This window comes from Podarcis raffonei, chromosome 2 (assembly GCF_027172205.1).
Source record: "Podarcis raffonei isolate rPodRaf1 chromosome 2, rPodRaf1.pri, whole genome shotgun sequence".
In the NCBI taxonomy this organism is placed as follows: Eukaryota; Metazoa; Chordata; class Lepidosauria; order Squamata; family Lacertidae; genus Podarcis; species Podarcis raffonei.
The window spans coordinates 74,009,223-74,026,879 of NC_070603.1; the positions used below are offsets into that span (position 1 = coordinate 74,009,223).

The 17,657-nt window shown below is 38.6% G+C and overlaps 1 protein-coding gene across 8 annotated transcripts in view; it reads left to right on the forward strand.

Moving 5' to 3' along the window:
* The window catches only part of DOCK3 (dedicator of cytokinesis 3), a 150,522-nt gene that overhangs the window by 109,161 nt on the left and 23,704 nt on the right, over positions 1 to 17,657 (forward strand). For 7 of the 8 annotated variants that reach the window (XM_053377455.1, XM_053377456.1, XM_053377458.1 and 4 more), the window contains exons 34-47: positions 412 to 438; positions 555 to 650; positions 2,326 to 2,386; positions 4,392 to 4,485; positions 5,292 to 5,440; positions 5,666 to 5,752; positions 6,070 to 6,174; positions 6,848 to 6,989; positions 8,079 to 8,245; positions 9,187 to 9,273; positions 9,844 to 10,023; positions 11,211 to 11,294; positions 13,211 to 13,327; positions 15,049 to 15,170. In XM_053377455.1, the coding sequence (XP_053233430.1) occupies positions 412 to 438; positions 555 to 650; positions 2,326 to 2,386; positions 4,392 to 4,485; positions 5,292 to 5,440; positions 5,666 to 5,752; positions 6,070 to 6,174; positions 6,848 to 6,989; positions 8,079 to 8,245; positions 9,187 to 9,273; positions 9,844 to 10,023; positions 11,211 to 11,294; positions 13,211 to 13,327; positions 15,049 to 15,170 (1,518 nt within the window). The remainder of the gene's footprint in view (positions 1 to 411; positions 439 to 554; positions 651 to 2,325; positions 2,387 to 4,391; positions 4,486 to 5,291; positions 5,441 to 5,665; positions 5,753 to 6,069; positions 6,175 to 6,847; positions 6,990 to 8,078; positions 8,246 to 9,186; positions 9,274 to 9,843; positions 10,024 to 11,210; positions 11,295 to 13,210; positions 13,328 to 15,048; positions 15,171 to 17,657) is intronic. The other variant, XM_053377457.1, reaches the window with a different exon arrangement.

The following is a 17,657-nucleotide window of genomic DNA, read 5'->3' on the forward strand; positions in this document are numbered from 1 at the left end:
GGGCCATTGAGGAATTGCAAATCAAGAAAAGAAACCATATATGGTTTCTTTTGGGGGAGAGGAGGAGTATATCTTGCAATTTTAGAAAACCTTCTTTGTGTCTTCTTGTACCTCTTAGAGCTAAAACTCAAATGGACCTCCACAAGTGTGTTACATCAGCAGAAAATTATGCAACAGATATGGAAATGGTTTACTCAAGATTAGAACCAAGACATTGCTTGACAAAAGGAAATATTTGTATATTTATGTTTGGGATTACATTGAAAATAGTGTGCCCATTTTTTAATCAACTAGCAGCAGAATAGGGGCAGACACTACTCTTGGCATAGTACTTCCTTGGTATGAAGTAGTGATATCTTATCATCTTAATTCAGTACTCTCCTTGTCTTTGCTTCATGCCACATGGATCAGAACCCAGCTCTTTGGGCCCTACCCCAGGTAAGATAATTATTCAAGCTCAATGTGGAAGTGACTTTGATATTAAAATGGCTCCTGGGGCTGTTGAAGCTTTATAATATTCCCAAGGAAATCTTATACACTTTCATTCCACACAGCCTGCTGGAAAAGATTGAGCAAGAGACTTGGAGAGAGACTGGTGTTTCTTTTGTTACATCAGTTACTCGTCTGATGGAACGTCTCCTTGACTACAGGTAATGTGATTATTTAACTTTCCTGGGTGTTTTATGTTTGTCTGTCTGACTTCATCTGTGCGATACTCTGCCCGATTGTTTTTTCATGATTTTTGCCTGCAGTTAAGTTTTCTTTTTACTATTGGGGTACTGTTTAATTGCTGGCTAAGCGAGTACCTCTGGAGTGTGGGCATAGTCCAGAGCCTAGCCTTGCTGATAACAAATTCTACCATGTGCAGTAGGGTCATCCTCAAAGAGTGTTACACCAACATCAATGTTCCCTTCAGGCAGTCATAGGGTGGGGACACCCCAATGTCAGTTAAGAACTGGAATTGAAGCCCTGTTGTCCTGACCCAAGGCAAAGAGCCCAGGGGAGGGAGATTGGTTTGGTGGGGTCCCAGGACCAGAGGTCACAAGTCCAAATTTAGTAACAAGAATTCCAAGATGGCATCTGAGCTGTGAAGTTGTTCCAACAAGTTTTCCTGGCTATCCACCAAGTTTTTCAGCAGAGACGGAGATCCCAAGCTACTTACAAGAATACCTGCTGTTATGGCATTTCCTGGTCTGAAGGCAAGCCATCTAGAGCAGGCATGGCCAAACTTGGCCCTCCAAATGTCTTGGGACTACAATTCCCATCATCCCTGACCACTGGTCCTGTTAGCTAGGGATGATGGGAGTTATAGGCCAAAAACATCTGGAGGGCCAAGTTTGGCCATGCCTGATCTAGAGGGATGCGTCTCTCCATGGGAGATAATGCTGGATGCACCTCCACCTCTAATTCCTCCCACTCTGTCACATCAGCCCACACCCTGGAGTCCCCTCCACCCCCCAGGCGGAAAGCAGCTTCCACGCTCTAACAGCCTACCACCAGTACAGGTGGAGGAGAGGAAGTCTCTGGGACTCCTGCTTCAACTTCAGTCAGGCGCATCCAGAGGCAGAAGGGTTGCTCCCATCACTTGGCCTCTACTCTGTTTTCTCATCACCCTCTCTCTCTCACATTCATCATCCTGTTCCTATAGTGCCTACCACCCCTGGTTTGAAGCATGGCCAGAGCTATGCTAATTCTTCTTCAGTTGTGGTGCTGTGGGCAGGTGGGTACTTGTATATTCTGAGTGGAGGAGCTGATTACCTCCTGGGGAAGAAGCCTCGATATCTAGTCTCTGTCCCCCTTCTCAGCCCCTCCATTCATCCAACAGTTCATTGTGGCTTATTTGCTGATCTATTGTCATTTCTAATTGATGTCATAAAAAGGTTAGTCCATAACAAGGCAAGATGTTGTCACTTTTTAGTATTTTCTACAATAGCTGGTTCTTTATTGTATTAAATGAATACTCTTATAATCTTTTAAACAAGAACAAAAAAAATACTGGAGAACACAATGAAGTTTTTCATTTCTCCTGAAGCAATGCCTTGCCATTTCAGAGTACTTTATGAACATGGCATTATCTTGAAGCCATTCATTCTGAAGCTAGAAGGCATGGGTAGGGTTAGTGTCTAAATTCGTGATCACCTGAGAACCCTGTGTTGACTGCCTTGAGTTCTTTCATGGAAGGAAGGAAGGATATGAATGTAATAAGTTAATAATAATAAAATTAATTTATTTTTAGGTTGTATATCTCCCAGCTCTCCCTTGTCTTAAACTTTATCCGTTTTTCCCAAACATAAATTTTGAAATATGACTGTTGTCTTTTTTTAGGGACTGTATGAAAGGAGATGAAACAGAGAACAAGAAAATTGGTTGCACTGTTAACCTTATGGTGAGTTTTATTTTGCTTTTGTTGTTCATTCTAAAATAATTCTTTTTTCATGTTTTAAAGTAGCAATGCAGAAACTTGCTGAATTATCCAGCAGAACAACTACCTGCCTTTGTTTCAAAAAATAAATAAGATTGCTTCAGTGTAATGTTCAGGTGGTTGTGTGAAACTACTGACATAGACTAGTTAATATGTGATGCTTTCTTGAGAAAGTGAATGTCACATTTGACTTTAAATGATTTTGAGCCAGTAGTAGTCACAAGATTACTTACTTATCAATTGCTGGTGCTTCTTTGATTCCCGCCAGAGAAATGTGATTAGAGATTTTTGGATCTAGAACCACAAAACAGATTTTCTCTGGAATGTTTTGGCTTACATTCAGAAAATGTTGCCATGCTCTCCCAGGGCATGTGCTTGAATCACTTGTTCATAGTCATGGAATTAGCGCTTCTGCAAATCAAATGCCTAGGCGAAAAATAACTCACACGTGCTAGGACTGGGGTTGCCAATGTGGTACCCTCCAGATGTTGGTGGACTACAACTTCCATAATCTCTAGCCAGTGTAACCAATGATGAGGGATGATGGGAGTTGCAACATCTGGAGGGCATCATGTTGGCTACATCTGCCTAGGATTTCCTTCTGTGACCCTGCCTCTATGCTGCCAGAGAGCAGGCTGGTCATAGATTAGAGGCCCATATAAGGTGCATGCAACAAAAATATCTTATGATCCTTGATGGAAGTGTAACAAAAGTGTAATTAGAAAAATAGCATTTACTGGCTTATTAGGAATTTGTTGAACCTTGCAAATCTCTTGCCCATTCACTCCCCGGCTCAAGTATACAATATGAGTCCCAGTGTAACATCCTTAATGCCCTAGCTTAGAATATATGGTAAAAACCTGAGTCTTCATCGTGCCTTCACATTTTAGAAGAAGCAACGCAACGGGAATAATTAAGTTTTTACACTGAGCTAAGATTAGCATTTAATCCCCTGAAAATTGTAAATCTTAGAGTACTTTTTCAATGAAACTTCAGTTCAGATATAACACTACACCATGATTTAGCATTATGAGAAGACGTCACAGCAGGCCTTGGGCTTGCACATGCTCTCTTTCTATTAGAGGTTACCAACCATAAACACATCCCAAAGTGTCTAGCAGAGTTTCCCTTGCGGCAGACAACAAGAACTGTAGTCACGCTCGAATGTGCAATCAAGAATTACTTTATGCAAGCATTTGGTTATATAAGCATTTTCTTTTACTACTATCTACAAACTATTTACAGTCCTCCTTCCTCTCTTCATCATGGTATACTTTCAGTCTAGTAATAAACAGTCCTGATACCGCAAACTCATAGTATCAGCAGCACACTTTACCATACATCCAAACTAACTATAAGCATGCGTACTAACAGCATATGTGTGCTCTCCTCGTGCCTCAAATTGCAAACTCAACTTCCTCCTTTTAATTGCATCTCCAGCTGACACCAATTAAGCCTGGAGTGCCACTCCCACACATTGAAGAAACTTCTGGAATGCTTTATAAAGTTTCCAGGAACTATTAATCTGTTTCGTGAAGAATTTATTCCTAACACTTCCTGTGCAGCAGAAGGACACTGAAAACAACTGAAAACATCCACTTTTAGTTTTGAATGATTAGCAGTTTTTCATCACATCTGAACTAGGTAAACTGGTTAATTTTAGCAGTGGTTAGTTTGAACAAACCAGGATCATGGCTTGATTTCCAACCCTTTGTACAGTTACAATAAATCACAGTGTATCAAGTTCAAACTTAACTGTGGATTATTCAAAACTGAAAGTGGAAAGGTGTTGGTTTTCTCCCCTAATTCATGAAAGTAGATTATTTGGTGGGAGGACTGACACATAAGCTCAACGCTCACCAAGCTAAAACATAGTATAGCACTATGTAGCCAGAGTGATAACTGCTTAGATCTCTAAAGATATACTAAACAATGAAAGTGGTTTTCTGAATTTTTTTATTTCCATTAGAACTTTTATAAATCTGAAATTAATAAGGAAGAAATGTATATTCGCTACATCCACAAGTTGTGTGATATGCACTTGCAGGCTGAAAACTACACAGGTAAGTATGGAAGGAAGCTTTCTTCAAATATTCTCTATTGTCATCTTTAAATTTTTTTTAAATCCTTTGTGGTTTAATTGCACTTAGAAAAGAAGTTAAGTAATATTTTAAACTGCAAATATTTAAATCAAGCCTTGGTCACATGGCATATGCATATAATAACATGCTACTGTTACTTGAACAACATCACAGTGACCAGTATTAACTTTTCTTACTATAGCAGATCCTGTATGAGTGAGTAAGGGAGTTAAAATCAAAAAGTGTACAGCATGTGTATCGTATTTTCAAAGGGTGCTTTGATGGCTTTGGAAAATGCCACAGTTCTGAATTTCTGTAAGCACTTTTGAACTGATTGTCCTTTTCATTCATTTAAATCACCATCGTATCTACATAAAAACATGTAGCACAGAAGTAAGCAATATGTTCAACAATGAGACCATTTGTACGGATCCTGCTAATTTAATACTATATTTAGTTTCTTAAATAATTGAGAATGGTGAAGATTTCATAACTTTAATCAAGATAAATAAATGATAACAATATGAAAAAGCAATAGATAATTAAGGCAAGACGTGATTTATATTAGTTCAAGACTTACGTGTTAATTTGGGAGTTAATTACTTTCATGACAATGAGTTCATTGATTCGCATTTCTTAGAGTCAAGCTCTCTGATGTGCTGAAGATTAGAATTTTTTACTGAACTTGTTTTCTTGCAGTGGTCATGATCACGTGCATAATATTGTGTTTGAACTGAAATCCATTTGAATATTTTTGTTCACTGTTTATTCCTTTGCTATTTTGACAGAGGCTGCCTTTACATTGCTCTTATACTGTGAGCTGCTTCAGTGGGAAGAGAGGCCTCTTCGGGAGTTCCTGCACTACCCTTCTCAGACAGAGTGGCAGCGTAAAGAAAACCTTTGCCGAAAAATTATCCACTATTTTAATAAAGGGAAGGTATGCAAAAAATAATGCTAATTTTTCTGCAGCTTCACTGTTAATTTTGGCCTATGGATAGAAGTAGATGGTATAGAAAATGCCTGACTCCCCCCCCTTTTTTTGTGTGTGTGTCTATATTCAATCCATGGGGTCACAAACTATTAAAGTTTTCAACTCTTGAGTTGTAAGTCTTGTCTGTCTGAAAATCCAACTTGGCCTGAGTTTTTCACTTACCTGTTTCAGAGCTGGGAATTCGGAATCCCATTGTGCAGAGAGCTTGCTATTCAATATGAAAGCTTATATGATTATCAAAGCCTCAGCTGGATTCGGGTAGGTGGAAATTATATTGATTTGTATTTAATAATTTAACAGTAAGCAAGATTGCACTCTAATGTTCAGGTGATTTAAATGAAAAGTACTTGCACACAGCATCTTTCCTATGAAAAAACAGGGTCCTCTATTGATTTATATTCCTAGTATACGTGACTAATAATTTTGGTGTTTCACAGGATCATAGTTTACTTCTTAATGTGTTTAGAAAATCTTTGATGGACAGCACCAAATGATACCAAAGTGTTTTCAGACGGTTATTCCTGTTGTAACAGTAATTGCACTTCCAGTATGTTTTTTTAAATTTCTATTCATAGAAAATGGAAGCCACCTATTATGATAATATAATGGAACAGCAACGGTTGGAGCCTGAATTTTTCAGAGTTGGCTTTTATGGAAGGAAATTTCCCTTCTTCCTTCGGGTAAGCCCATTTGCATTAATGTATGAATTATACGTGCAATTTACAGATAAAGGAGTTTTGTGTACAATTGATTTTTATTTATTTGTTGACAAGTAGGAAATATCTGCTAGGTATTTGCTCAGTTTAGTTTCAAAGCAGATTGCTGTTTACTTCAATGCAGCGGTAAAGAACAGGTTTTCACAGTGAAAGTGTTGGGGGAGGGGGAGCACTTGCACACAGAGCTTTATCCTGTGAACTGCCCTGAGACCTACGGCTATAGGGCAGTATATTAATAATAATAATAATAATAATAATAATAATAATAATAATATTTATTCATTATTATTATTGTGGACCTATGCCTAGAAAGCAGCACAAAAGGAAGTCTGAATGAATCTTTAGTTGACCTCCCTGAACTGTATATTAGATTTTATTGTTGATGCTGTTATGTTGTTTAACATTATTATACATAACTTAACCTGAGATGAGTGATGATTAGGGCCAGGCTTGAAATCCTTTAAATAAATCAATAGCATTTAAACATTTTTTTGTGGATCACTCAATGCTTTGGTTTACCATAACGTCACACAAGAGTATTATTTTCAATTAATTTTCTGTTACCTACAATGAAAAGAAAGCTAAGATGACATAGTAGGGATTTATTGGCTTCCACACTTCTTTCTTTCCTTTGTAGAACAAAGAGTATGTTTGCCGAGGCCATGACTATGAGAGATTGGAGGCCTTCCAACAAAGAATGCTCAGTGAATTCCCACAAGCCATTGCAATGCAGCATCCAAACCACCCAGATGACAGCATCTTGCAATGCGATGCCCAGTGTATCCTTTATCAAAGTTTATGATGTTAATAAAGCAGCTACAAATAGACATCTGAATGTTGATCTTGTTCACCGTTTCCCTTTTAGATGTTGAGAAAAATTAAGCACAAAAGTGTTTCTTTTCATTATCATTGAATGAAGATCAAAGACAAAATCAAAATCAACTAATTGTTAGTTGAGTTGTGCGAGCACTAGATTACAGAGGAGCATTCCTGTGAAATGAGGGACACCCATAAAGCTGGACTGCTACCTTTGTCAACTTTCCCCTAGTTCATGATGATTTTTTTTTTTTTAATTTAAGGTTATCACATGCATTACCCTATCTTCATTCAGGTACACAAAGCAACAACAAGTTCTTCTTGATGAGGAATAGTTTTAGAAAACAGTGTAGATGTGTGCTCTGTGATATTACTGTAATATTAAAAACAAATTAGAGATGAGGTAAGGAGTTCAGAGCATAACATGAACATTCACAGTTCCAGTTAAGAAACCGGCTGCCAGATTAGTGTCATAGTAAGAGGGACCCAAACTGAAATTGTTTAATTGCAAGATAGTTAATGTCTTTAATTAATTTTAAAAAGCAATACCTCATTTTGATTTTCCAGCCTTTTGCAGCCCCATGTTCCTTAATGGAGCCACTAATTCCTCTGCTTTGAAGCACAAAGGCATGGAAAGAAAATGGATCTTGAATTTAATATAATATTGGCCTAGATGAGTTGGTAATGCTACATTAACAGCAGTCACATGTTACAGATTTACATAACTGCTAAAATGATGTGATTCAAACAGCTAGATAAATGAGTGAAACTTTATTCCTTAAAGCCATAGGAGACCACAATATAAATACAAGAAACAAACAGTAATTTTGACATATTCAACAGCTGCTTGAATTTCCATCATAGAAAGTTGCTGGCAATTGGGCCTTCCCTGCATCATAAGGTATAAGCATCGCTTTAAAATATATTTTAAAGGATATGCAACAAGAGTCTGTAATTTGTATCTGCTGCTAGTGTCATAAATGAGACTTATCTGGATGCTCTTGTTTGGTGCCTATGTGTTTGTTTTTTTCTTTGACTGGACTGTGTTGCAGATTTGCAGATCTATGCAGTGACTCCCATTCCAGATAATATTGATGTGCTGCAAATGGACCGTGTCCCAGATCGCATAAAGAGCTTTTATAGAGTTAACAACATCAGGAAGTTCCGCTATGACAGACCTTTCCATAAAGGCCCAAAAGACAAGGAAAATGAATTTAAGGTTGAATGCTTTGTAATATGGCAACATTGTTTTCATACCGGATGCATTGACCCCTATATGAAGCACTTGCTAAATCTAAATGAGTCATATGTCAAAAAGAATATTAAGAAAAAACTTTGAAAGTTGATAAAAACAAATAATTCAATCCTATGCATGACTTATTGGAAATAAACCTTGTTGTACTACATGGAGTAGACATGCATGAAATTGTGCTTTAAATGATTCAAAATTATATTCATGAGTATACTTCTGTGTTCTGCAGAAGAAACGTAAGCCATGTCGTGTTCTGCAGCCTGTGTACTGTTCTCCCCTGCATAACAGAATTCCACCTTTTCTTGGAAGCAATCTAAATAGGAGCTTTTAAAGTGGCTAATAAAAATAGGCCCAGGAGCAGCTGCTTGAAACACTAAAAAATGAAAGGTTTCATACTGTGTTTTTTTTAAAAAGTAGCATTGGAATGGAATGGATTTTTATGTTTTCCTCCAGTATATTAAACTGCTTAAACCATGGACGTTATCGAGTCCAGTATGTTAAGAATATTGTATGCTTGGGAATCACCTTTTCCCTCAGTTGTTTCATCCTTCATCCTCCCTTCTTGTGAGTGATCAAACAAATGTGGAAGTCTTCCATAAAGTATCATTTCCCAATTTTGGTTGAACCACCTGATATTAATTTTAGAAAATTAAGCCACAACATGAAGTTAGTTTAATACCCTGAAACCATTAACCATGGTTTTCTGGTTTCCAGAAAAAACAGGAAACTATAATTAATGGAAGACTGCCTGGTTTGTTTGCCAACTTGCAGAAAGGGTAGAGTGAAAAAGTTGCATAGCAGCCAAAATGTTCATTTATTTCCCAGTTTGTTGAGCTGAGATATGGTTGTCTGAATGTGGCCAATGGATTTTGCATTTTCTATATATTGTTATGTTTCTTGCTTTGCAGAGTTTATGGATTGAACGCACAACTCTAACCCTGACTCACAGTTTACCTGGCATCTCTCGGTGGTTTGAAGTGGAGAGAAGAGAACTGGTAACATGTATTATACTTAAGGAGTGAATGGCTAGCTAAAATGAAAAGAATGAGCAACTTTCTGCCTATTGGCATCTCTATGGGTTAAACATGTATGTTATATATCTTACTGCTACAATAAGAATAGCGGTACCAAGCATTCAAAGAGGGCCTGTCAGCTGTCCACAGTCAGTATGTTAGATATTGTAGTGGCTAGACAACTGGTTTAAATACCCATGCTGCAAATCAGTGACATATATCAGATGAATGTGTAATGGACTTTGAAGTGGTTAATATGGGGAGCGGAGATGACCTTAACTGCTCAGTTTGCAGTCCACCTTTGGTTCTGCTCTCCACGCAACACACAAGAGACTTGGCACAAGAGACAGTAGCTCTCTACTGCTCTCATACATGAGACGATACTAGCTTCTGGAGAGCTGTGTGGCACTCTCAGCCCTAAGGCCTGTACCAAGAGAAAGACCCTGCCCAGGACTCCCACCAAGAAAGAGAAACTAAAACATGCAGGCTCTTAACAAAACGTTACAGTACAAGAATGTTGATGGTATTGAAGTGGACTCTGCTGTCTTGCAGGTTGAAGTCAGCCCTTTGGAAAATGCCATTCAAGTAGTGGAGAACAAAAACCAGGAGCTAAGGACACTGATAAGCCAGTACCAACACAAACAGATGCATGGGAATATCAACCTGCTCAGTATGTGCCTGAATGGAGTAATTGATGCTGCTGTGAATGGTGGCATAGCACGCTATCAGGAGGTAAATGGAGGTTGACTCTGTTTTGTTTTGTTGTTAACAGCTCTCTGCGGTACCATTTTTTTTTCAGTTGCATTGAATTTTAAAATATGAAAGAGCATAAGAAATTGTGCCCAATTTTCTTTACAAGATGGGATTTTATTAAAATTGTGCCTAACTGTTGGTCTACATTCTGATCTAGACAGCCACAAACATTTTATGTTGGGGGTGTGAACATTCTGCATAAGCAAGTGGTCATAATGTAAAATACTGAAAATACTGAACTTTAGGAAGCTAATATAGTGAGTGATACCTTAGAAAGCCCTGAAATTCATTCCCTTATTAATGCTGCACATTTATTCCAAATATATATATGTAAGAATTATCCTTGTCTTCACTAAATTTCAGCAAAAGCATAGGCTTAAAGGGACTTCTGCTCTACAGTTTGGTTGGCAGATACTAGTTAAAAATGTATGTTGCTAAAAGTACATTTATAAAATATGTTGACCTACATTTCTGGGTCATCTGCGCCATGCAGACCCAAGAAACACACTTCACCTTTTATATTATTAATTTCCGATGTTTCTCATTTCCCACAGCTGCTGAAGATAAACAAATAACAGAAAGTATAAAAAATTCAAGACATGGTCTAAGAGTGATGCAGTGATTATGTTAGGTCAGGTTTATTTTAAGGTCCTGGAAAGGTCTTCCCAGCACAACTCAACAGCAATTACTTTGTATAAGAAGGGATTGTTTTTGCTATTCGTCTGCACTGTTGAGTTCTGAACCCATGCTCCTAAGGAGGATTGCACCAACAGCATAACAACTACTTTTTTTTGTTTTCTGTTATGCTAATATAAGAAGAAAAGACAAAGTATGAAACAGGGTAGAAAAGGGAAGTAGGAAAGCGGCGGCGGGGGGAGAACAGAGAAAATAGGAAGGGAACCATACATGGTGAAATATTTTAAATGGGTCCCATGTTGCAGGTAGAAGTGAATCCCAAGTCTGAAAATGAATTGCCTAGGCCATTAAAATGGTGCTGTGACTGCATGTATATTCTAGTATACTAGAGGAGATTAAGTAAATGGTGTTTCTATGTTTCTTGGTGGTAGAGCACCCTGTGCTTCTGTTAGGGTCTTTTCTTTTCTTTCTTGTGGTTATTAAGAAACTTTTTATTGAATTTCTAAGTGGAAAAAAATGTCTTTCCCCAGGCTTTCTTCGATAGAGATTATATTACTACTCACCCAGGAGATGCAGAAAAAATCACGCAGCTGAAAGAGCTGATGCATGAACAGGTATCCTTGGACTTTTAAAGATGAAGGAATAGTATTGTAATAACATTTTATTTCCTCAACAATATATCCAGTAACAGAGATTCCATAGGCTTAGGCTACACTATGCTTACACTATTTAATTTGGGAATAAACCCCACTGAATTCAATAGGACTTACTTCTCAGTACACATGATTACTATTGCACTCTAATTCAGTGTTTAAGATGAAGAAGTTTACATTGTGCTCAATGTAAATTTGTCTTCTAAGACTTTTTTCCAGGACTTAACATTTCACTGACCTAAAATGAAAAGAGAAACCTAAGTTAGTCTACAGGTAGATTCTGAATACATCCGTTTCCATGTAAAATATTTAAAAGTGAAAATTCTGGTGATTTCAGTCATTTTTCTTTCCTTCACTCCATTAAAGTATTTTATCCAAACTAGGGCAAATTTTTAAAATTTTCAAGATCGGTATCTACATTGCTCCCACAATCTTACTTTATGTAAAAGTTTAACATGGTAGTGGCCTTTTGTAATTATTTTCACTGGCGGAACACTAGTTCCAAAGCGGTCGGTGTGATGATTAGAACTGGATGCCTACCCTACGTGTTAATTCAAGGAAAATAAATAAGTCTATGTTGGTGGAAGGGTTGCGGCTCAGTGGCAGAGGACTTGATTTACATGTGTGGTGTGACACGGGTTGAATCCCAATCATCTCAGTTCAATAGAATCTGAGAAGAGCACACCCACCTAGTCTGATACCCTGGGGGTATAATCACTTTTTTCCTCTTTCCTGTAATTATTTCTTCTCTGTGTAAGTTAAGCTCAATCAAGGAGCTTTACTACAGAACAGAAACCGGATTTAACAATTACAGTGTTTTTAAAAAGATACTGGAACAAGCAGGAAGAGAATCAGATTTCCTCTTAGCTTAGCGTTTCCTGCTTTTAGCGGTAGGCAGAGACAACTTTAATGTGGATGTATCCTGACTCCGACAGAGAAACACCCTTTAGGTGAGTGCCAGCGGAACCCTCTAGATAGCAGTCAGATACTTGGGGAAAATTTTAACTCATTATCGCTCACCAGAGCCTAAGTTAGCTCTCATGTATGCTTGTACACAAAGTTCTTTCCATCTTTCTTTCTTTCTTTCTTTCTTTCTTTCTTTCTCACTAGTTACAGTATATGTGAAAATCACACAGCACTGAAAGTGCCTGGATCCTTGTGGTCTACAAAATTGGTCTGGCAAAGTTATGATTATGTTATGATTAATTCTATACTGCCTTTTGGCTAAAAAAAAAAAAGGCCATCATGGTGGATCACGAAGGATAATAAAAAGATAATTCAAGGAAAAGGGGGGGATTCAACTTAGAAAAATGTAAAAAAAAATTGTAAGTATTGATGAAGCTGTTCTCCTGATTTTGAAAAACTTCATTGATACCTGCCAGTTCTCTTGGTCTAGCTTAGGGTTGCCATATTTCAAAAAGTGAAAATCTGGACACAAAAGTTGTTGAGATCTTGATTTTTTGCATGATCTCAACAACAACAAAATTTGAGCTATTTTAAAGGGAATTTGCCAAAATCTACCCTTCCAACACTGTTTCTGACAGCTGAATCCCAGCTATGTCAAGGGAATTCTGGATGTATGGCAACTCTAGTCTAGCCACAACTGCCATCACTTCAAATTCACATTCTTGCTATTACGACATTTGCAGGAAGAGGTGGCCAGGAATCATATGAGGGGTTGTTGGGCAATCAACTACATGCTCTCTAATGTTTCCTGCTATAATCTGAAAACAGATTTAGTGAGCATGAATGATTTAGCTAAACTAAGCTACAAGTATTTAGAGACAGTTACCCTTCAGTGAATGAGTGGTATATAGAACATTATTTTGCAGCCTTTCTTAGGCTGCATGTATAGGCTTTGATTTTATTTTTAATAGGTACATATATTAGGAGTGGGTCTTGCAGTACATGAGAAGTTTGTACATCCAGAGATGCGCCCTCTACATAAGAAACTAATTGACCAGTTCCAGATGATGCGATCCAGTTTGTACCATGTAAGTAGATAAACACTTTTCTTTGTTTGTTTCTTTTTCTTTTTTTACAGTTCACAGCAGTATTTTGAATTCTTCCATTATGGCATAGACATGTGAACTGGAAAATGCTGAATGAGTACAAAATGAATTCTTCAGCAAAAATAAATTAGATATCCAGAAAAATATGAGGAAATGAACATCTGGATTTTTCATTTGTCTAGTCATTGCTCATATCATTTCAATCACATATGATCTTTTAAAATGGGTACAAAAAAACTACACATTGCTTGAAATGGTATGATTAGGGATCTTTTAATCTGAGGATGCAATTTGAACATAAAGCCTCAAGGAAAATTTGCTTGAAAAAGGTTATTTTAAATTGGAAATTGCCACAAGGGGAAAGGATAAAAGCCCCTCTTCCCCTGTACTAGTTTTTCATCTTCAAATTGCAATCACACCAACTGTATTTTGGGGTTTTTTACTCCCTTAAAAGAATAACAGCAGAGTACATAATGTATAGTTCTGCCTTCAGTTGCTTGCTTAAAATAGGATATAAATAAATGTGTGCTTTTAAGCATTACTCAAGGGCAGAGTGTACTGTGAGAGGAGAAGTAAATAATGTAGTGTTAGAAATCCATTTTCTATAAAAGCCTACATCAAAGCTAGACAAGTGTACTACGCATCTTTCTGATTTGGGAGCCATTACCAACTAAATCTTTTGCATGTTATTGTCTGTATATTGATGGTTCATTATTCATGATGACTAAATTATTAGCAATAACGATACATAGAAAAAGTCTCATAGATTGCATTTGCTAAGATATGAGTGAGGCTTATGGCATACAACTCCTTTCCTCCTCCCTTTGCACAAGCCAGCAACAGATCAGAAAAATCTTCAGTTAGCTATCATTTCCCATATCGTCCAGAGTGGAACCAACCAGGATATTAAGCCATGGGCTACACTTACACATTATTCTAAATCGTTGCTTAGTAGTACTATGTGTGTGAGCAGGAAGGAACCTGTATGCTCACCTCTCCTCTTGTGTGGCCAGGAGAGGAACTTTACTAATTTTACAGATTGTCAGCTTTCACAGAACTGTGGTTTAAAACAAATTTCTGGCCAGCTTCTAAGCAAGTGTACTTCATATTATGGATTATGAAGCTGCTTTGTAACTAATCAGCGCTTCTTTTAAACCACAGTCTCTGGTTCATACATACCGTATTTTTCCGTCTATAAGACGCCCCCATGTATAAGACCGCCCCCCCCCTATTTTGGGAGACTCAATTTTAAGAAAATGAGGGGAGGTGGCCCAAAGTTGTTGAGCTTCTCCCCCACACAGCTGCGTGCGGGAAACACTCGCTAGATCATTTCCCGCTCGCTGCTGCATTGGGGGAAGTTGTGCTCCCGCCAACCAGCTGGCTGGCAGGCACCCCGCTTCTCTCCCCCCCCAATGCCACTATCCGTGTAATGGATGACCCCAGTTTTTTGACACGGTTTTTGAGTAAAAAAACCTCGTCTAATACACGGAAAAATACGGTAATACCAAGCCAGGATTCTGTGATATTGAAAGCAGATGCTGATTGTACAGGGACAGACAACAAGAAGGGTAACAGGTAACATTCTAGCTCATGTAGATAGCACTAGCTATGGTTTATTGAAAGGGCTGTGTGGGGGACCATAAGGCACAATCCTATTAGCTTATTATTAAGGCAACATATGACCATCCTAATGTACTTTACAGGAGTTGCCTGCTTTGGATAAACTGAGTCCAGCCTGCTCAGGAACGAGCACACCACGCAGCAATATGCTTGTATCACATAGTCCAATGAGTCCAGAGAGTATCAAGATGGTGCATCGCCACAGGTATTTATCTACCTAAGAAAGGTCTTTCTATACTATACTATACAAGGTTACCAGATTTTTTTTCAATGAATCCGGGGACACTTTTCAACTTCAATGAATTTTGTATGGAGACTGATTTGTATATTCAGAGAGTGTCCCCGGGAAACGGGGACATCTGATAACCTTATTCTATACCAGTCTTTTCAACTGATGTCTAAAGCAAAGTAGCTCATGTAGCTACTGTGTATAGATTCTGGGAGGTGCTTTAGGTCTACTCAGAGTTATAGGAATAAATAAAACCCACTTTTATATTAACTTATCTGGGCAATGAATCATTTGTGAAAGGGTGATCATTCTGTGTTGGTCTTTAATATGCTTTAGCAGCTAATATGTAAAGGACTTGAAACAACTTCAAAATTCAGGGGATGCCTACCTAAGAGAAACATGGAAGTATGAAAACAAGCTAAAATCCACACAGTTGAAATTGTGTGGTGGAAATTTTCATTCTTCAAGCAGTTTTAATTTCTAAACCTTAAGTATTGTGGTGGAAATGATTTTATAAGGATGGTTATAAAAGGCTCCATTCTTTGTTGCTTCAGCTGTTAAAATTTGCTAACCTTTCTCCTGCTTCTTTGCAACCAATTTTTCATTTAATAAAAGGTTGCAATATCCAGTATTAGCAGAAACTGCTAATGGCAGTAGTGTTATCTGAAAATGTATTTTTAAAACCATCAAAATTTGGTAGCAGACTTGTTTTACAGTTTTATCAGTTGCCTCTTCATCCTGCCCAAAGCAGGGGTCCTGAAAATGTGGCTGTAGCCATGGAATTCATAGTAAGATACTGTTATGGCATCATTTTGTATCAAATGTATTTTTAATGCAGATACAAAACTATGCACTGAAAAACATACAATATAAATAATTTCATGGGTCGTGAAATAGTGGTTGATGAACACTTGACTATCCCTCAAAATGCAGATGATTTCCCCAAATATTTACAAATCCAAAACAGCAGAATTTGTGTGGGTCAGAGAGCTCACTAGTTCCATGTGCATCTTAAATTGATGCAACTATGAAAAAGTATGGCAATTGGACATTAAATTACCGTATTTTTCGCTCCATAGGGTGCACCTGACCATAAGGCGCACCTAGTTTTTAGAGGAGGAAAACATGAAAAAAAATATTCTGAATCAAATGTTGTACTAAACTATTTAAAGCAGCAAAGCAGGTGGCTCCTGTCCGCTTTGCTGCTTTAAAGTGAGTCTCAGAGGAGGGAAGGAAGGGGAACCATGGCTTATCTAAGTCCAGTTAATAATGCTGAGCCTGATTTTATATGCATCTCAAAGCCCTTGACATATATACATTATAATGACAAGCCGAGATAGGCCTCCTGCATAGGAGGAGGGGAGGAGAAGAGAGGGAACCATCATAGCTCAATGGGGAGAGCATGGAGAAGATCCCAAATTCAGTCCTTGAAAGCTTCTCCAGGTAGGACTGAAGGTGTGTCTCCTGAAACCCAGGTGAGCCTCTGCCCATCAGTGAAGACAAAACTGAGCTAAATGGGCTCAGGGGTCCTGACGTGGTACAGGGAAGGTCCCTCTGTTCCTGTTTAAGTTAGCCCTTTCTTCAGAACCATGGGGACTACAATCTTAGTTTGTTTTTAAAGGGAACAGCTGTAACCTCAGTGGCTTTGCATGCAGAACACCACACGTTCAATCCCCAGCCTCTCCAGGCCAGAAACTCTGGCAAACTGCTACCAGTCAGTGTTGACATTACTAAGCTAGATGGAGTAGTGGATCCGACTCCTTGTAAGGCAGCTCCCTAGGTTCCCATTAATGCTTCAGATCTGGGTGTGAGGCTTGCTGTCACATTTAGTGTGGCGAGGGTGGTTCTTTGCACATCTGGAAGATGACTGTGTCACCTCCCATCACCCTCTTGAAGGTGCTTTTACAGCTCAGGGAAAAGGGCAGGCAGCCACAGCATGTGTAGACTGTAGCATCCTGAATTAAGGGAGGGATTCCCCTTGCAGCTAAAGGGTTGTTTGAGGCCACCACGAAAGAGCTGATCTTAAGCTCGAAACCAGGACTTGCTCTTTAACCATGCTGCTCCTTCAGTTGGCAATTCCATCCATGTAACCTTGTGTGAATATCAAGTGTGGATTGTGTCCAGGAACCTGGGAGGATTTCTTTCACATGAGTGCATGTTTTTGTCTTTAAATAAACAGCCCGTGCAAGTTTCCAGCTCTTATGGCCATGCCTGGCTGTCTCAGTGGAAATCTGGGAAGGCTGAGGTGGACTGGGGAGGCTGAGGTCAAAGTCTTCCTGCCCAGCATCTATTTCCTGCCCTCTTTCCCCACTGAACCCCCGCACCCTGCTTCGAAGCAAGCCACGGAGGGGATTCCCTCCGCTTTGAAGCAGGAAAGTGAGAGAGGAGCTGCTTACACGGGTGTAAGCTGCTCCCCTCCCACTTTCCTGCTTCAATGCAGCCTCGAGCAGCGAGGATCCATGG